The sequence below is a fragment of the Mytilus galloprovincialis genome, chromosome 14, assembly GCF_965363235.1.
Source record: "Mytilus galloprovincialis chromosome 14, xbMytGall1.hap1.1, whole genome shotgun sequence".
NCBI classification, from domain to species: Eukaryota; Metazoa; Mollusca; class Bivalvia; order Mytilida; family Mytilidae; genus Mytilus; species Mytilus galloprovincialis.
Window position 1 is genome coordinate 33,242,821 of NC_134851.1, and position 22,257 is coordinate 33,265,077.

At 33.1% G+C, this 22,257-nt stretch overlaps 1 protein-coding gene across 1 annotated transcript; it reads right to left on the reverse strand.

The window, feature by feature from the left end:
• Positions 1–1,637: 1,637 nt before the first annotated feature.
• Positions 1,638–21,762, reverse strand: LOC143058750 (neural cell adhesion molecule 1-like). The gene is made up of 11 exons (XM_076232200.1): positions 21,475–21,762; positions 20,548–20,811; positions 19,228–19,524; positions 17,763–18,083; positions 15,665–15,961; positions 14,831–14,941; positions 14,208–14,235; positions 7,292–7,320; positions 5,137–5,283; positions 4,457–4,518; positions 1,638–1,900 (listed from the first exon to the last, which is right to left on the reverse strand). The coding sequence occupies exons 2-11, from the start codon at positions 20,711–20,713 to the stop codon at positions 1,664–1,666; spliced, it is 1,695 nt and encodes a 564-aa protein (XP_076088315.1). The 5' UTR covers positions 20,714–20,811; positions 21,475–21,762; the 3' UTR covers positions 1,638–1,663.
• Positions 21,763–22,257: the final 495 nt, after the last annotated feature.

Here is a 22,257-nt window from a genome sequence, read left to right on the forward strand (position 1 = left end):
ACGTCACTTTTCAGATGGTTTTTGTCAAAAATGAAAGTGGCCGCATCCGTGTTCATCCTCAACCTTTATATATGTTATGCATCATTAGCAAATACAACGTATAGTTCAATATTGTGAATGAACACGAATGCGTCCACTTTCATTTAAGACAGAAACCATCTAAGATTTAACTAAAACGCTAAAATTGTGAAGATTTCAGTAATTTACCATGACTTAATGATGCTAGTACCGGATATATGTGCATTGTATTGTCGAAAACACCCCATATTGATGTAGCAGAAACATTCTATTTTCCACTAAATAGCTTTAAGATTACATTTTCACAATTTTGTAAAACTGCTATATTTTAGGGCCAAAAAAGGGTCTTACTGAACCTACTCCTAGGCTAATTTTAATGCAGATGCAGGTCCAGATTTTGATATGAAATTTTCAAATGATCCTGTATATTTTAATATGTACCTCCTTCTGTATTTTGTGTTTCGGCTGATGCTGTTCCATTAGGGATTTCAGATGCATTCAGAGCTCTTCTTAAAGAGATTAATCTACTAGTATATCAGTCTGTTGTTATCATGCACATGTTATAACCGGGTTACCTCATTGAAAACGATGCTCTTATGCATATAGTTTGATTTATTGGCCCTTGTACTATATATACCACGCTCACTTTGCTAATAATGATTTATTTACATTTGGTTATTTTCGACTGGTTATTGTCATTCCTCAAATAAGATTTTCTGTATGAATTTAGATTTTGATACATATATACATGGGCCTGCTTGCTCTACACTTCATAAAATGTTATTCCTCCCTCGACACTAGCCTTGGCCGTGTCCGCTTGTTAGGTGTGAGCAAAGGCTCCGTGTTGAAGGCCGTACATTGACCTATATTGGTTTACTTTTATAAATTGTTATTTGGATAGAGAGTTGTCTCATTGCACTCACACTCACTTATCAGTCAAAAAAGAACATGTCGTGAAATCGCTATAGTATATAAACAAAAATCGAAAACGACTAACGTACAAACAATAGTCTACGATAAAACAAACTAAAGACTGAGTGTCGTCTTCTAATACTCTCAAAAGTATAATCGAGGAACACGCAAGTAAGTGTGATGCATGCTTCAAGTTTGTACTTCCTTACAATAGGGAAAATATATTATATCTTAATTGTTTATTTTATTCTTGAATCAACAAGAAAGTAAAATGTTTCACCTTGTCTTTAAATAAATATTGAGGAAAGGGGAAGTAACATTTTTATATTCATCAAATGAATCCAAGTTACAGGGTTTGATTCGCGTGACTAAATGCGTTTCTATAAATAGTTAGTTTCGTTAAATCTTAAATATTTATTTTCGCCCAAAGCCCAAAATATATATTTGAAAGGTTGTCATCAAGTAAAATGGTAAAAAAAGATATTTATCTCATGATTGACCTGCACGTTTTAAAATTATATAAGCATGCAATTGGTTAGTATATCGAGGCTGAGCATTCCTAAGGAACTTAATTGGTAAAATTTCGATTTACAGTTGATTATTGTCAAACTGCAAATACACAAATAAAACACTGAATACAGTTTAGATGAAATTATCTTATGATAAACTTTAATTTATGTAAGAGATAAAAAAAAAAAAAAAAAAAAGATACATGTGTACATAACTGCAAAAATTATAAATTGCTATTTTCTCTTTTTTCCACAAAATTTTCGATGCCATCAACATACATAAAGTCATCGTCGCTTTCGCTATCACTTTCACTTTTGTTCGATGCTTTGGCTACGTGTTGCGCCATAAAATCTATGTCCGAATAAACCGTCTTGTCACCAATTCCATGTATAACAACTTCTTGCATAGTTGGTACATCTTCAAAAAAAACTTCTGCATATTGAAGACTACCTTCACCAACCTGGAATAATATATGTACAACAGCAAACCATACAAAAGCAGAATCATTAATTGTATTTAACAATTACATTAATGTTGGAAATATATATATTATCAATAGTTTTTTTTTTTAGATCTACTCAATACTTGTAGTGATGTGTATAAGGTGGTTTGATTTCAATCAGAAAATTGAGCATTTTGGTCATGCTTCATTTAAAGTTTATACGAGTTTTTCTCATTGTTTTTGCTATAACTTTTTTGTATACAACTGCCTATTAAATCGCTATTTGATACTACTTTAAATAATTACTGATGTCTGTTGTGTGTACTTGTTGACCTCATACAGATAAAGATTTGTGTTTTTAAAAGTCACTTCTTCTTTACCAACTAAATCAATAAAAACTAAGTGTACCTGTCATTATACGTTCACCTTGTCAAATAAGGAGATCAGGAGACGGATATCAAAACGGAAACTATTAGATTAGACGAAACTACAGAATAAAGTATGATTTTCAACTTAAAACATGTCGCGAGTTTAATCATGTCTGAGAGCATTTAACCCTCCCGTGATCTGGGATATTGGTGTACCAGCACAATATAAAAAAAGTCCGTATTTTTTTACAACATAGAATTTTGAATCCATGGAATATTCGAAAAACTATTAACCGTTTTAAATTTTCGACATTTAAAGCACAATTGACAAACATTTTTTAAAAGATGTTCAGTACTTTTAATTTCATTATAAGATGCCATGCACGATCCTATCTGTATTGTATGCAATACATTGCGCAACAAGAATATAAATAAATGTAAATATAGTGATATTCATGTATAAAATATCGTTCACATCATTCCTAGCCGTGTTTACTCGTCACGGAGGTAAACAAACGTCTCTACACTATTTGAAAAAGCGTGGCAAGGTAGCGAAAAGCTTGCTGAAAAAGGGATATTTGACAGCTGAGTCTTACATCTCCCTTGAAAACAAGGCAAAAGATACGAGAGTCACATTCAAACTCGAAAGTTGAAAATTAACTAACATGGCCATGGCTTTCAAAGAAAACAACGAACAGACAAACGATAGTACACACAACATAACATATAAAACTAAAGACCGAGCAACAAAAAACCCAACAAATCTGGGGGTACATGTACCTCATGTGTTCCAGAAAGGTAAACAGCTCCTGCTTCACATGTTACACTAGTCGTGTTGCTCATATCTGTACAAACCTAGACTAAGTGATAAGTCTAATTCATATTAGGTCACATCAGTATAGAAGCGCATATGATACACCCCTTCAGTGTTTTCCATTCGGCATTTAAGCCGGGTGTGCCGACCACCTTCTTTTCAAAGCCGACCACCTTTCCATTTTAGGAGGTGGTCGGCTTTTTTTTCAAATTCCGGATTTTTTTCGGTTCCGCACCGTAAAAATTTAAATACTAATCGCGCCTCGCAGATTTGTTTTCATTGACAAAAATGGCGGATTGTCAAATTTCAATGTTTTCTTTTATTAATCGGGGGAATGGAAAGGCAGATGACGATGGTGATAAGGAAAATTCTAAGCCATATAAGTCAAATAAAACGGATAGTTGAATTGAAATTGTTGAAATTGAAAAAAAAGTATCAAAACAACAGAAAAGGCACACAGGCGATCGCGAAGATAAACAGGTTGGGAACAAATTATCCCCAAATGAGGGATATCCCTTCAATGAGGGGCTGTCCTTCAGGCAAGAAGTCATATTACTATTGAAGAAAAGAAAAAGAAAAACTTAGATTTTTTAACTTAAAAGGGGGAAAATCGTTTTATTTGGTTCAACTTTTCTTTTTTTTTGCGTTCTAAAAGAGTGTCCCTTTTTTTTAATGTCCATAATGATAAAAAGGCCAGAAATAAATATGTGCTCATTTGTTTCTCTTTAAATGTACCCCTCATAAAAGGGGTGGTGATAAATATGAACAGGACTTTAAATGACTAATCGTTACAGAAGAATATAACTGTTCTGTGTGCCAAAAATACAGCACTAAAGCGGGGAACAGGACAGAAACTTGGTTCGATAGGACATGCATTCGCAGGAGGGAGTCCTGCAAAAGCCGTTATGATCTGCTATCCGAGATGCACAAAACTTATTTGTCAAATCATTTAATGAAAGGCTAGCAGTGATAGCAGAAGAAGGGTTCAATTCCATTAAATGTGAATACAATACTTATCCTTCTATTTGTGACCCCAACCCACAGTAAAAAAAAAAAAAACGGTTGAAAACATTAAAAAAATTCACCCGGTTGCAAGTGTTTTTTTCAAAACACCCACCTTACCTTAGTGAAAAAAGGAGAACACTGCACCCCTTGTAAAGTTATTTTGTTGCAAGTAAGTCGGAATTATTAGTTAAGTTGTGTTATAAACTGGAATCAAATCATCATGATACATAAGGGGAAACGTCGAAGAGATTGTATGGAAGTTGGTAATGTTGTAATTACTTTTAATCGCTTGTTTAATTATAGACGTATGACAAACATTTTATATACATTGTACACTAAGGTGAAAAAATTGTCTTAACCATACATAGTATATACTAAACAAGTTACCTCTAGGTCATGCACCGGCGAGAGTAGAATTCTGTTTGAATATGACACTCCTTGACCGCTTGCTATATAAAAGTAATAAATGAACTGAATTTAATTACCAAACTAATAAGTAAAGAACACTTTAGAAACTGTTAAATTGGTCGTCTCAGGAAGAAAATACTACAACGTTATTAAAAAGTGAAGTTTTGTACTTTCGTTACTGCCTCATTTTTATGTTCGTTGATCCACCTTAAAAAAGTTTCATTAGTAATAAGCAATCGAATTAAAATGGTGGTATCTAAAAATAAACACAAACTCCACAGCATGATCTTTTACCAGTAAATATTTTATCTTTAATCTTTGAGACCTGAGTCAATTTAAAGTTCGACATAGTAACTGTTAAAACAGTCTATTGCTGGAGACCGTATGTTGATAAGTTCATTCACTGCTATTTGTATCGTGATGGCTTAATACTACAAAAAGGTGGTGGATCCTTTTCTGGCAATCCGACTTTCTCAGCAAACAAGAAATAACCGTTAAAAAAGAACACTAATGCTGCAAGTAGCTTCATACTCAATTAATCAATCAATTACCCAATATATCGTGATATTTCATGGACGCAAACCTTATTTCTCATCCTCCACTATTTTACGTTAAAAGAAAAGACAGTGCAAAATTATCTTTGTTTTATAGGATCGTACCTCCATTTTCATTATACAGTTGCATCTGATGATTTTCATTATCAATTGAAATAGCTGGTAGATTTTGGTATGTTTCGTTTTGAACTAAAACGTGATGTACAGCAGCTGCATTTTGGAACGAAGACGACTGATAAAGTTGGTTCTCAACTGATTCAAACGAAAAATTAAAAGCAAATAAACAAATATGGAAAAAAATATAAGGTACAAAAAGTTAAATATACTGTTAAACCATAAATAAGCAACGTGATCATCCAGATAACATGTTCAAGCTATGGGCAAACTGGCATTGTGTACCAAACTAATCATAATAGGAATTCTGAGTAGCCAACAAGAACAAATAAATATTAAGTGAATCTAACTACCAAGCAAGCTGTATAAATGGTTCTGGTTAAGACAGATCAAAATAACATTTGATTTATGAATAAAAACGAAATATCTTATATCGATAGAAACAGAAGAAAAAACAATATGACAGACTGAAAGATCTCTTCAGTTTCTTTTTAAAAAAAAGACATTGTTTATATTCTACTGTATATGTAACGGCTCATGCTTTATGAAATAAGATGTGTAAATCAACTCTTTCTACAGTTAATATTCTTTTGATGTATTCTGAGCATATTTCAATTACTAAATAGTAATAATTCTAAAAGCAAAAATAATTAACAAAAACTAAATTGAAAAAATTGTACGAAGGGAAACAATTCAATCTAAAGAAAATTATCAAAATTCTATATATCTCACGTTACATGTTAACAAGCATGTCTCAAGTCAGGAGCATGAAGTTGTAATTTTGTTGTTCGTTTATTGCTTTTGTGTTGTGCTGTTACACTACTGCTCTATGTTAGGAGAGGGTTAGCTCCGTTAAACATGCTTGACCTTGTCAGATTCTATAAATGTACGTCTCAAGTCTATTATTCAGTGGTTGTCTGTTATTGCTGTTTACCACATTCGTTTCTCGTTCATTGATTTGTACATAAATCAGGTCGTTAGTTTTCTCGTTTGAATGGTTTTAGACTTGTCATTTCGGGTCTTTAATTGCTGATTATGCGTATGGGCTTTGTTCATTATTCAAGGCCGTACGGTGGGCCGTGGCTTATTGTTGTAAACTTATTTGTCATTTGATCTTTGGTGGAGATATGTCTCATATGCATCCATACCACATCTTCCTTCTTCTTGTCTTATCTTTTTTCTTTTTTATCTTACTGTGGATTCATTTTTATTCATGGTATACCAATTTTCGTGGGTTTCGTGGGTCACAGCGAACCACGAATTTAAGAATTCAACGAAGAATAATCCCGTTAAATGTGTATGGAGTCGGATGTTTATTTCCGGTTATGTTATGCCGTTCTAGTATAGTGTTGACTAGCGATAAACATTGTAACATAACACATGTTTTTTATTGAAAGAAGATACAAGTAGTTTAATTAAATCAAAAATAAATATATCGAATATCAGTGATAATTTACTTTTTAAAATTGATTAAAACTGTTCATGGAAAATAACTGTAAGTTGTTAATTACCGTGTCATAGTTTGGTTTACTAGTGATTGAAAATCAATAGGATTAAGTACGGGGGTATTGCCCGTAGGTAATATTGTTTATGACAGGAACATTTATTTTCACACCTTTTACTTATATGACTGTTTATTATATCGTGATTAGGGAAATGAGCTTTCAATCATTAAGTTTTGATTGCCTTATAGAATTCCGACAAGCATTTATAAATTGTAAAACAAACAAATAATTAGTTGTCTTTGTCCATTATTGTAATAGAAATTTTCAATGAACACTTTAACCTAAAATGACCAAGCGAGGATTTTGACAATTCAAAACTTTTTCAATGAATTCCTTCTTTTTTATGTGTTTTATTATTGATTAAACCAAGGAGGTTATATGATCTCCTAAATCAAAAACAAATCAACGAATTATGTATCTGAATTTTTTTTTTATCAGCGATCCACGAATTTACGTATACCACGAAACGTCTTTTTTTCACTATCCACGAAAATTGATACCCACGAAAATAAATGAATCCACAGTATATGATCATTAAAATATGTTATTTCACTGACTTACTTAACTATTCTTTTGTTATTATCTTGTCTTGGTAAGCATATTTTCAAATTAAACTATGTAAGAAAAAAATGTAACAGTACCTTGATTATTCTCTGTGAATTCGTCATCTCTGATGTTAAAAAGATGTATGCCAAATCAATATTATGTCAACAATTTTGTTGTTGCTTTAACATATATAATGAGGTCAAAACGATTGAATGAATAAATAATATAATAAAGTGCAACCCGATTTGCCATAAGTATTAATGTTAAACATTTGTTATGAACATTGTTGTTTTCAGCCAGCCTTAGAGGGAAAACGGTAGTATTACATTTTCCTAGCATTAGGTTAGCCTTTTGTGTACCCAAGGCAGGTGTAGGAAGTCAATTTAGGAGCGCTGTGATTGGATGTAAGGGTACAATCTATTTTTTTCATTTATCTATGAATAACTGCAGTGTTTATATTTAAAATATAAATTTTAAAACCTATTGAAATATTTTCTAGAGAATTATTCGAAAAGGCTTTCAAAATTTTATAAATTTGCTGCAAAATGACGGTGGGCATGGATAACATAAACAAGCTCCGTTGGAAATTGGTCATGATACTATTTGGCTTCAATTTTTAAAATAGAGTAATAAAGTACTAACACCACACATAACTGTTTTATCCAGGTTTTTATTATAAAAAGTGGTAAATAGTTATCAAAGGTACCAGGATTATAATTTAGTACGCCAGACGCGCGTTTTGTCTACATAAGACTCATCAGTGATACTCATATCAAAATATTTATAAAGCCAAACAAGTACAAAGTTGAAGAGCATTGAGGATCCAAAATTCCAAAAAGTTGTGCCAAATACATCTAAGGTAATCTATGCCTGGGACAAGAAAATCCTTAGTTTTTCGAAAAATTCAAAGTTTTGTAAACAGGAAATTTATAAAAATGACCACATTATTGATATTCATGTCAACACCGAAGTGTTGACTACTGGGCTGGTGATACCCTCGGGGACGAAACGTCCACCAGCAGTGGCATCGACCCAGTGGTGAAAATAGTTATCAAAGGTACCAGGATTATAATTTAGTACGCCAGACGCGCGTTTCGTCTACATAAGACTCATCAGTGACGCTCATATCAAAATATTTATAAAGCCAAACAAGTTCAAAGTTGAAAAGCATTGAGGATCCAAAATTCCAAAAAGTTGTGCCAAATACATCTAAGGTAATCTATGCCTGGGATAAGAAAATCCTTAGTTTTTCGAAAAATTCAAAGTTTTGTAAACAGGAAATTTATAAAAATGACCACATTATTGATATTCATGTCAACACCGAAGTGTTGACTACTGGGCTGGTGATACCCTCGGCGGCGAAACGTCCACCAGCAGTGGCATCGACCCAGTGGTATAAATAGTTATCAAAGGTACCAGGATTATAATTTAGTACGCCAGACGCGCGTTTCGTCTACATAAGACTCATCAGTGACGCTCATATCAAAATATTTATAAAGCCAAACAAGTACAAAGTTGAAGAGCATTGAGGATCCTAAATTCCAAAAAGTTGTGCCAAATACATCTAAGGTAATCTATGCCTGGGATAAGAAAATCCTTAGTTTTTCGAAAAATTCAAAGTATTGTAAACAGGAAATTTATAAAAATGACCACATTATTGATATTCATGTCAACACCGAAGTGTTGACTACTGGGCTGGTGATACCCTCGGGGACGAAACGTCCACCAGCAGTGGCATCGACCCAGTGGTGTGAATAGTTATCAAAGGTACCAGGATTATAATTTAGTACGCCAGACGCGCGTTTCGTCTACATAAGACTCAACAGTGACGCTCATATCAAAATATTTATAAAGCCAAACAAGTACAAAGTTGAAGAGCATTGAGGATCCAAAATTCCAAAAAGTTGTGCCAAATACATCTAAGGTAATCTATGCCTGGGATAAGAAAATCCTTAGTTTTTCGAAAAATTCAAAGTTTTGTAAACAGGAAATTTATAAAAATGACCACATTATTGATATTCATGTCAACACCGAAGTGTTGACTACTGGGCTGGTGATACCCTCGGGGACGAAACGTCCACCAGCAGTGGCATCGACCCAGTGGTGAAAATAGTTATCAAAGGTACCAGGATTATAATTTAGTACGCCAGACGCGCGTTTCGTCTACATAAGACTCATCAGTGACGCTCATATCAAAATATTTATAAAGCCAAACAAGTTCAAAGTTGAAGAGCATTGAGGATCCAAAATTCCAAAAAGTTGTGCCAAATACATCTAAGGTAATCTATGCCTGGGATAAGAAAATCCTTAGTTTTTCGAAAAATTCAAAGTTTTGTAAACAGGAAATTTATAAAAATGACCACATTATTGATATTCATGTCAACACCGAAGTGTTGACTACTGGGCTGGTGATACCCTCGGCGACAAAACGTCCACCAGCAGTGGCATCGACCCAGTGGTGTAAATAGTTATCAAAGGTACCAGGATTATAATTTAGTACGCCAGACGCGCGTTTCGTCTACATAAGACTCTTCAGTGACGCTCATATCAAAATATTTATAAAGCCAAACAAGTACAAAGTTGAAGAGCATTGAGGATCCTAAATTCCAAAAAGTTGTGCCAAATACATCTAAGGTAATCTATGCCTGGGATAAGAAAATCCTTAGTTTTTCGAAAAATTCAAAGTTTTGTAAACAGGAAATTTATAAAAATGACCACATTATTGATATTCATGTCAACACCGAAGTGTTGACTACTGGGCTGGTGATACCCTCGGGGACGAAACGTCCACCAGCAGTGGCATCGACCCAGTGGTGTAAATAGTTATCAAAGGTACCAGGATTATAATTTAGTACGCCAGACGCGCGTTTCGTCTACATAAGACTCAACAGTGACGCTCATATCAAAATATTTATAAAGCCAAACAAGTACAAAGTTGAAGAGCATTGAGGATCCAAAATTCCAAAAAGTTGTGCCAAATACATCTAAGGTAATCTATGACTGGGATAAGACAATCCTTAGTTTTTCGAAAAATTCAAAGTTTTGTAAACAGGAAATTTATAAAAATGACCACATTATTGATATTCATGTCAACACCGAAGAGTTGACTACTGGGCTGGTGATACCCTCGGGGACGAAACGTCCACCAGCAGTGGCATCGACCCAGTGGTGAAAATAGTTATCAAAGGTACCAGGATTATAATTTAGTACGCCAGACGCGCGTTTCGTCTACATAAGACTCATCAGTGACGCTCATATCAAAATATGTATAAAGCCAAACAAGTTCAAAGTTGAAGAGCATTGAGGATCCAAAATTCCAAAAAGTTGTGCCAAATACATCTAAGGTAATCTATGCCTGGGATAAGAAAATCCTTAGTTTTTCGAAAAATTCAAAGTTTTGTAAACAGGAAATTTATAAAAATGACCACATTATTGATATTCATGTCAACACCGAAGTGTTGACTACTGGGCTGGTGATACCCTCGGGGACGAAACGTCCACCAGCAGTGGCATCGACCCAGTGGTGTAAATAGTTATCAAAGGTACCAGGATTATAATTTAGTACGCCAGACGCGCGTTTCGTCTACATAAGACTCATCAGTGACGCTCATATCAAAATATTTATTAAGCCAAACAAGTACAAAGTTGAAGAGCATTGAGGATCCTAAATTCCAAAAAGTTGTGCCAAATACATCTAAGGTAATCTATGCCTGGGATAAGAAAATCCTTAGTTTTTCGAAAAATTCAAAGTTTTGTAAACAGGAAATTTATAAAAATGACCACATTATTGATATTCATGTCAACACCGAAGTGTTGACTACTGGGCTGGTGATACCCTCGGGGACGAAACGTCCACCAGCAGTGGCATCGACCCAGTGGTGTAAATAGTTATCAAAGGTACCAGGATTATAATTTAGTACGCCAGACGCGCGTTTCGTCTACATAAGACTCAACAGTGACGCTCATATCAAAATATTTATAAAGCCAAACAAGTACAAAGTTGAAGAGCATTGAGGATCCAAAATTCCAAAAAGTTGTGCCAAATACATCTAAGGTAATCTATGCCTGGGATAAGACAATCCTTAGTTTTTCGAAAAATTCAAAGTTTTGTAAACAGGAAATTTATAAAAATGACCACATTATTGATATTCATGTCAACACCGAAGTGTTGACTACTGGGCTGGTGATACCCTCGGGGACGAAACGTCCACCAGCAGTGGCATCGACCCAGTGGTGAAAATAGTTATCAAAGGTACCAGGATTATAATTTAGTACGCCAGACGCGCGTTTCGTCTACATAAGACTCATCAGTGACGCTCATATCAAAATATTTATAAAGCCAAACAAGTTCAAAGTTGAAGAGCATTGAGGATCCAAAATTCCAAAAAGTTGTGCCAAATACATCTAAGGTAATCTATGCCTGGGATAAGAAAATCCTTAGTTTTTCGAAAAATTCAAAGTTTTGTAAACAGGAAATTTATAAAAATGACCACATTATTGATATTCATGTCAACACCGAAGTGTTGACTACTGGGCTGGTGATACCCTCGGGGACGAAACGTCCACCAGCAGTGGCATCGACCCAGTGGTGTAAATAGTTATCAAAGGTACCAGGATTATAATTTAGTACGCCAGACGCGCGTTTCGTCTACATAAGACTCATCAGTGACGCTCATATTAAATTATTTTTAAAGCCAAACAAGTACAAAGTTGAAGAGCATTGAGGATCCAAAATTCCAAAATTAGAAAATGTTAGTATTGTCGCCTATGGCAGAATAAATAGTACCGTTTTCCCTATACTCAAGATAGCAAGGGAAATCAAAATTAGTCAGACTTCAGTCATATCGTACTATTTTGAAGCATTTGATAAGTACATTTGATTTTCATCACAAAGCATAGAAATTTTTAACTGAGAACAGTACTGTGTGGAGAAAAGTGCTGAGTCATCATTATAAGTCAAATTGATGGGTACTGATATAAAACTTTATTCTAGGATTTCAATATTAACTATATTGTATAAACTGCACCAAACTATTCTTCTTTTGTATTTGTTTTCACCTTTCGCAATGATTAATTCACTTGGAAATCCCAGAATTCAAGTTGCGACAAATACTTTTAACCATATATTTGCCTTTTTTGCTGACAGTGTGTAAATCCCTAAATGTATCACTTGGGTATTTCTCTAGGCATACTATTTTAAAATAGGAAATTGTCTTGTTAAATTTGTAATGTTTATGGAGTAAGACAATATTTGATCATACTGAAAGCATTTTCAGTGTTAAAATTGTCTATTTAAGAAAAAAAGAGGCCCACCTGAGGCTAAATTTAGATAGAATTTGTACACTCCTGTGTAAAGAATTGCTCACATTGTTCGCAATTCATGCAGCAAATATTTCAATAGTGCTTCATCTTGTAGTTTCTATCTTTTATTATATCAGGCATATATAATTTGTCATTTTGTACTGTCTGAAAAGACTTTTGTTGGAAATTAATACTCCCAAGGGACATAATTCAGCTTTTTCATAGATTAATACAGGTAACAAAGGCATCTTTAAAGCTTAGTATTTTGCATATTAAATATTTTAAGTGTCTAATATCTTTGTTTTCATCATCTCATGACAGAAAAATAGATCTTATAACAACCTCTATAATTTTGCACCACAATATGGCATATACTAAAGCATGGAATGGAGATTAGTATGGAAAATCTTGAATTTGTACTTTTGTTGTAAATTTTGGATAATATGAATACAAATTGAATGGAATTGTCATTTTTATCTGTTTTAATGGCACTGTTTATTATTCTTTTTAAATGAGATAAGATATGACTGGATACAGGTTGTTTATTAGGCCTTATCTGAAAGAAGTAGAGAAAGAGGTAAACCAGCATGTAGGGGTGGGGACAAAAAATGATCCATGTTTCTTTAAGTAATGGAAACATACAAGTATTTATTATAGCCAAGGTTTTGACAATAACCCAGTATTGCATTAATAGTGTCATAAGAATTCTTTATAGCTTAAGGTCACAGTATAGGGAAAACGGTATCATTACATTTTCCTAGCATTAGGTTGGCCTTTTGTGTACCCAAGACAAGTGAAGGAAGTCAATTTAGGAGCGCTGTGATTGGATGTAACGGTACAATCTATTTTTTTATTTATCTATGAATAACTGCAGTGTTTATATTTACAATATAAATTTTAAAACCTATTGAAATATTTTCTAGAGAATTATTTGAAAAGGCTTTCAAAATTTTATAAATTTGCTGCAAAATGACGGTGGGCATGGATAACATAAACAAGCTCCGTTGGAAATTGGTCATGATACTATTTGGCTTCAATTTTTAAAATAGAGTAATAAAGTACTAACACCACACATAACTGTTTTATCCAGGTTTTTATTATAAAAAGTGGTAAATTTAAAAAATGTTAGTATTGTCGCCTATGGCAGAATAAATAGTACCATTTTCCCTATAGGCTTCCGAAGCACTGTCATTTTAAAACATTATTATAATAATATACTGTAGCTACATTTGATTGGATATAAAATATTCATTTTTACAGTTTTTACGTCGTGCAGTTTTGTTATTAAAAGTAAAGGTGTTTATATAACTAGGTATATTAAAATTTGCATAAAATTATGTCTGTAAAACAACGTTTAGACTTTTAACTAATATTTTATTATTGAAATGATCAAAGTTAGGAAATGTTTGCAAAATATTGAATAATTTGCGTATTTTACGTAATGAAAACATAACTATTTACTTTTTCTTCATGCAAGGTATATCTTCAAACGTGGTTAGTAATTCGAAGAAAAATATTGTGGTATACCAAGACCTAACTGTCAGTCAATGGTATTAGAATAAACAATAATTTCTATTTAATAGCATTTAAAAACACACAAAATAAAAGCATATCCAATGGAATAAATAAGATTATGACATCCAATATTACAAAATAAAATATTTGTAGAACTATAAAATTAAAGTTTAAAATAGTACTCAATAAACTTACTCATTGATATAGCCAGATACATCTTTTGCTGAAAGAAGCAGAAAAAAGTTGCAATTTATGCGTACAGTGTAATCCAATTAAACAAAAAGTATTTCCTCGGTTTTGTCAAATATGACGCAAGATCCGCTCACCCTTCCAGAGCACCTGATATCAAACCGGATGTTGTGTTGCTCGTGTTGTTCAGTCTGTAGTTTCTATTTAGTGTTTTGCATACTGAAGAATTGAGAATGGAATAGGGAAATGTATCAAAAAGATAACAACCCGATTATAGAGCGGACAACAGCTCAAGACTAATAATGGGCTTTTAATGAACACAACTAGAAAAATAAAACTAGTAATAATTTCTTGTATACGTGTTTGCCATGGCGTTGTTAATTTTGTTGTCGAGCTATAAGGTCGAATATCTTTTGGTATCTCCAACCTCTCTTTCGAAATACCATACTGTAAATTATGTACCGATGTATTAAAGAAACATTAAACTATTTGCTCAAAATATAACTGTGGTTCAAATGGATGTAATAAACTGTTTTAATAAACTGTAATAAATTTCTGTTCGAGCTTCTTGTCATTTTTCATTTGTATTGGCTGTACAGTTGTATCATAAAACATTGTATTTATCATACCTTTGTTCGTAATAAAGAAGGCTACCCTCATTACAATTGTTAGAACCAGTATGAAGATGATCGGCACAACAATTGCTACTACTGTAACTACATATCCATGAGTTGATAAACCTGCAGACAAATTTGTGTAAACGTAATTTTAAAAATCAATATGAACAACGTACGCAATGAACCATTTATCAACGGGGTATGCCAGGTTTTTTGTTTATAGTTTTGTGTTTGTGTTTTTCTTTTAAATTTTTTGTCAGTAGATACAAATATATATATAGGAAGATGTGGTATGAGTGCCAATGAGACAACTCTACATCCGAGTCATAATTTATAAAAGTAAACCATTATAGTTCAAGGTACGGTATTCAACACGGAGCCTAGTGTAATTTTTGTTATGCTTTATAAGTCAAGCCATTTCGAAAGATTTTTTATAGTTTTTCCTTATGTTATGGATTTACACCATTGTCCTACATGCATGTCCAGATATGGGATAGGGCTCCCTACAAACATGTTTAACTTGTTGTTTTCTGTAAATACTGGTCCGTTCATGGTCATGACCTGTTTTTTTTTTGGGGTTGTCGTTTGTTGTTGTTGTATATTTTTTTTTTTCCTTTAAAGTTTTTTTTAGATAAAGTAAGCTGTTAGTTTCCTCGTGTTATAGCTTGCTAGATATTATAAATCAATTTGTTAAAACACACAGTTCTTTCATCTAACAATGTATACACAAACATAGCAGCTTACAGAGAAAAAAAATTGGTAAATATTATCGGAAACGGGAATATCTCTATAGAGGAAAGATAAAGACCGGTCATTGTAATTTACTACATGTTTGTAAATACTCACCCAAAGACAGTACCAGAGTGAAATCCGTCTCATTACGTATACATTGTCCAATTCTATTCTTGGACAATACTTGAACATAATATAGGGTATTCGGACTTATATCATATAAAAGAACTTTCATTGTATGTTGCATATTGTCAATTACAGGTTCTGTCTGCCTCCACATTTCCTCGGTTTCTGTTTTATATTCTATAACAAATGTCTGAGAAAATCCACCGTCAAATCCTGGGCACCAAGACACTTCAAGATAGGTTTCATAGGGAAGAACTGACACATTTGTTGGAGGCTCTGGACGATCTGGTTTATTAAGTAAACACTATTGTATATATATATATAAACAAGTCTAAATTGAAAACTACGTTCAAACCTATGATTGCGTTGGATAAAACCCGTAATTTTTATGTGCATGTAAATCAAGGTTCGTTGTAGAAGTGTCTAAATACAGCACAAACAACATTTTCCAAAAGACCAAAAAAGTGAAAAAAGTATATTTAAACAAAACGCATTTGACTAATCGGTCGAACAACTGATGTTATTTAACCCTGCTGACTGCCATTGGCGATTGCCAAATAAAATTGATAACGAGATATATAATATACAATGTATATGCCAAAGTACTCTGGAATAACTTATCTGAAGTCGTAAGTGAGCTTCGTCCCACTCCTACCTCAAAACAACAATTAATACTGCAACTAGTTGTGTTTTTTCCTAAACATAGTAACACAGCTATATAGAATCATATTCAAAACAGTGTAGCTGTGGTCATTGATTGACGACCTCAAATTATCCCATTGACTGGGGCAGATTATGTGAACGTTTGTCTGTAACAACCGCTGCTCACTATGTACTTGTGAAAGGCACTTAAACTGTGGGGTCACAAAAGGTTCTCAACACCTAAATATAGAAATTAGAAAAACTAATCAGGAATAACACGATGTTTTGATTTATATCAATAATAAAAATCAAAACATAAAGTTATTCCTTATCAATTTTTCGAATTATTTTAATATTAAAGGCGTTAAAAACCTTTGGTGACCCCACAGTTTAAAATCTATAATAAGTAAGTAGTGAGCAGTTGTCGTTACGGACACACCTTCACCTAATCTGCCCCAGTCAATGGGATAATTTAAGGTTGTCAATCAATGGCCACAGCTACACTGTTTTGAATATGATTCTATTTTTTGTGCAATGTTTAATTTCATCATTGAACACTTTTTCCACAGTCAGGTGTTCATTAAGAGATGAAAATAAGTTTGAAATGTGTGTTACAATTTGAAATAGCTATAAATGTGTTAATTAAAGTTTCAGTATAAAAACAATATTAGGTTAATGTCATAAAAATATAATTTTTTTTTGTATTCGGTACAAAACTGGGGGGGGGGGGGGGGGTCACGCCCTTCCCCAGTTTCTTAGCCTCATAAAAAAGTTTATATTTTCTGATATTGATCTAATATTGTATACATACAATTTGTAGCAAATATTCTTACGGTTGGTTTTTCTCTTCAATGACATATCAGACTATGTTTACATGTATCACCATTTAGTTTATCAAAATAATTTGAAGATTCAAGTTATTACTATGAAGTTTCGTGTATTAAATTATTCCACTAAACTTCGTAGTTCAACCCCCCTCCCCCAAACCTCTTGAAAAAAAAAATAACGAACACTTTACAAAATAATTCATGCAAGTTTCATGAAATCGTATCAAAATAATCTTTTTCTTTTGTACGACGTGTAAACGGGTGGATAAAGAACGGTTCAAATCATCATAATTCATGGCTGCTGAATAAAAGACAATTCGATATTGAGTTTCGTTATTGTGGTGTGTTGTTTGTTATTAAAAAATATATCATTTATGCTAGAAATATCTGGACTATTATCTTAATAATTTTGTATCTGAGCGACATATACCTATCGCATGCATAAGTTTGGATATTTCAAATAAAATTTGGTTCTCTGGTAAAAGGGAGACTATCCAATTTAGATCGTGTGTCAAATTTTTCATCGCAAAATTATTCTTATCGCTGGTCAATTGAATAAAGTATAAATAATGTTTTCTATAGTCCGCTCGTCTGTATAAGGTTCTAGATATACTCACTTGCCGATTTAATCATAACCATGTACGCATTGCATCCTTTTTTATTACAAGCTGTTATTGTGTAGTCATTAAAATCTTCAGCTTTATCCAAAACTATTTTGAAGGTTTTCTTGATAACATTTACTGTTACGTTGACATTGTGAAATACGTCATTCGTTACAATTTTCTCCTCAGTAGTCTGTATATTTAACATTTTGTTTTCTTTGGTGATATTTGTTTGGATGCTGCCAAACTTGTTGTACAGAAATACGGTCAAATTAATCTCCTGACGATATTGTCCAAACTGTATTGGTTTGTTTGCTTTCACAAATATTGGCGGACCTAAACAATAAACATGTGAATAGATCTATATGAACATAATTTATGTACATGCATACTTTATTGATATGTTATAACAGTTGATTTAAAGATGCATTATGTACATGTAATTTAACCAAACACCTGCTGTTGTAACAAATTGCATATTTGATGCCCCATTTTTGAGCGTTATGTTTTCTGGTCTTTGCGTCCGTTCATCCGTCCATCTGTTCGTTCGTCCGTCTTTCCCGCTTCAGGTTAAAGTTTTTGTTGGAGGTATTTTTTTATGAAGTTGTAGTCCAATCAACTTGAAACTGAGTACACATGTTACCTATAATATGATCTTTCTAATTTCAATACCAAATTAGAGATTTTCTCCCCATTTCCATGGTCTACTGAAAATGATGTACTATGGACACATTCTTGTTTTGCAATGTATAACAAAATTTTAATAAACATAAAGACGATTGTAGACGATTGTATATCGATTTTTTCATCTATAAATATATAAGAATCTTACGTAATTCATTAAAAAAATATGATGCGGTCACCAAAGTATAGCAAAGAGTGCCACTTAAGTGTACACGTATGGGCGTGTGTACCTTATTTAAAAGTGCAAGTATTTTGCGTAATTATGTAAGACAATCCAGTAATTGCAAAGAAGTAGTAAAACTAAACATTACTATGCGGTATGGGCTTTGCTCATTGTTGAAGGCCGTACCGTGACCTATGGTTGTTAATTTCTGTGTCATTTTGGTCTTTTGTGGATAGTTGTCTCATTGACAATCATACCACATCTTCTATTTTTCATATAAATATTACATTGTATTCTGACATTATTTTCACGTTGTAGAATTCGTTAAAGCATGCATCGTGTAATTCCTTTCCATAAAAGTAGTTGTTTTATAGTTTGTGTGAATATAAAGTTGTAGACCGTCAAACATTCTATAGTTCACTATTAAGCATAATATCGAAATATTAGCTTTCACATTTTACATGTCAGGTCCTTTTATATACTGGTATCCGATTAACTGTTTTTTCTCTCTCATTGTTGAAGGTCGTATGGATGACTATAATTGCTTTCATCAGCTTCATTTAAACTACGGCCGGTACTAATTTGTCTCCTTATTTGTTATATTGGTTAGTATGCTTGTGGAGGATTTCATACCTTCGTCGTTAATAAGAATAGTTCCATTCTGGTATAACTGTCGATGTACATCGAGAATACCGTTTGTCGATTTACAGGTGTAAATGCCGTCATTTTCATGCCGCCTGTTGTTGTTGACTGCTTTAACGATTGTCAGTTTACCATCTTTTGTCCCTGGGAAACTTCGAATATATTCTTTGAATTCTGAGAGATGCTCCCAGTCGGCAAATGTATAATTATTAGGCTCTCCTCTGGATTTGCAAGTAAGTATTATTGTTTGCTCAATTGACAATTTTGTGATATAGGTAACCGGAGGATCTGTGAATGTAAAATACTATCATGATTTTCCTTAAAATCAAACTATGTCAGAGAAAAAATTGATAATATTCAAAAGTAAAACATTAATATAAAAAAAAACTTTTATGCACATTTTTTTGTAGTTTTTAGATGTAATTGCCAACTGTTAAGCCGACTTAAACAGAAATATCTTATCAAAGTTTTATAGATTTTTTATGAGTATCAACGAGATTGGTCTTAATGACTATGCTGGCAAGTGGAATGAAACAAAAACAGAACCCAGAAGGTAAAAAAAAATCATCATGATTACTACGCATGTTTCTTCTGATAATTGATGGACCTACTAAATAAATGTGGTTTTTGTTTGATACAACTACAGTTTAAAAAAAAAGCAGTTTTTAATAAGAAATACTCTTGGGTTTTGAGATTCTAAGAGGAAAAACATGTAAAATGTTCGTTGAATGGGTAGTTCAACTTGTATATTTGAGGCGAAATACATCAATTGGGAAATCCAAGCTCAAGGCGAAATAAACTGACCAGAAAATTACAGTAAGACTTAAAGACTAATGACGGTATATAAAACCTAACATACATGTAGAAGCAAACAAACAAAAAACGAACAACACGAACACCGCTAAATACCGTGGATGAAATGATCAGATTGCCCGACAACATAAAACGTTTAACAGATCCTGCTCCACATGTGACACACGTTGTTGAACAATATAACCAATACAATTATTGATTTCTTTTCAATATACCGAAAATAATATGTCTATCTGTAGTACATTATTTTGTAATCAGAATACTCGTATTATAATCTTGTATAATAATTATGAATAAAATAAAATGATGAATACACGTCTATGCAACACAAATTCAATCATGCATACCGAACATTATAATCAATAGCAAAAAACTCAAAAGAGGTTATAATGCGGTTTTTAACTAATGCAAGTTCATGTTTTCTTGGTGCAAGTTTTTCAGTTTTAAGTATATTGCATGCTCTTGTCAAACTGTTCATTGCTATGACACTTTACTTACATAAAACCTTGTAGAACATTGATTGTTTTGTTTGTCCTACTGTGTTAGTTGCTTTACATGTGTATCGTCCAGTATTGCTTCTGTTAAGTGCAGTAAATTCCAAACATAAGCGAGATTCATTACCGGTGAGCACGGATTCTCCATTCTTTTTCCATTCAATAGTCATGGCCTTAGGATTGCTTTTAGCTTGACAACATATTCTTGTGAAATTCCCTTCCACTAAAGTTTCTGGATTTATCTTATCAATGACAATCTCTGGTTTGTCTGGAAAAGAAACTCAACTTTTGCATATATAACTTTCTTTTTCATGCTTGTAATCAGGATTAGTTTTCATAAAATAGTTTTATCTGTATATCTCTCCATATCAAATTATTTAGAAGATGCAGTATTCTGTAAACGGGAAAACTATTCACCAAAATTCAAACAGAGTTGATGTAAGCAGTTATTATATGTAACCTTACGGCTTCAACAACGGGAAAAAACACATACCGTGTAGTCGGCTATAAAAGGCCCCGACAATTTAAAACATCCTAATTCCAAAAGCATTATTTAAAATATTTCATAAAATCAAGTTTATGCTGCTATCAGTTCATGATATATCTAAGGCAGATTCATTTCATATTTTGTACTAAAAACTGACGTCCTTATTTTTTTGTAATTAAGAGAAGGAAAAATTGTAACGCATTGTTAATGTACCGGTACGTAACTGGTGAAGAGCTGAACGCTCAAAAGGCGCAACCGGTCCCCCCCCCTCCCCCACGCTAAAAGAAAGATACATGTAGTTGAAATCCAAGGATGTATATGTTACGTAACTGGTGAAGAGCTGTACGCTCAAAAGGCGCAATCGGTACCCCCCCCCCCCCCCCCCCCCCCGTAATATGTCCTAGTAATATATTCATAGTGATCATTTTAAATATTTTTACTTACATTGGATATCTAGCTCTACTGTATACACCAATGGATTATCCAATATTTCACTGATGGCAGAGCATTTGAATGATTGCCGGTTGTTCTTTCTTGTCGGAACAAATGTATACTCTAGACGACCATTTCCTCCAGTTTTAAGTGTTGATCCATTCGATTTTAAAACAAGTGTTTCTTCTGGCTTACCACTTTTTACAGTGCAGACAATTGTGATTGCAAGACCTTCATTTCCGAATAGTATTTTCTTTCCATGTATGTCAGTTGTGTTATGTATTTTCAAATCAGATGGCGGACCTTATGACAAATAATGTAAACTGTACGTTTTTTTTTTAATTTATAACAGAATATGTTCCTTTGAAATAAGATAGTAAGTCAAAGATTCATATAGTTTTAGATAATACGTCAAACAACAATACGTTACATTACAATGTATAATTATCGGGTTTACTTGCCACACTTAAAAAAACGATATACATGAGCATAATATATATACATGTATCCTACCAATAAGAGTCGAAATAGTAAAAGGGTGATACATGTACCTGCGAATTCCTGCCATATTAATATATCAAATATGTTATAGTTTGACAAAAGCTTCATTTTTTATAAACAAATACTTACTTTGAAGGTACACATTGTAAGTATCTATGACGATTTTGCCAGCTTCCCAATACTCGCATTTATAGGTTCCTGTGTCGTCAGTTGTGAAATTTCTTACAATCAGGTTGCATTCACCACGTTTGTAATCCCCAATTATATAAATATTTTGGTTTTTTAGATTAGGGT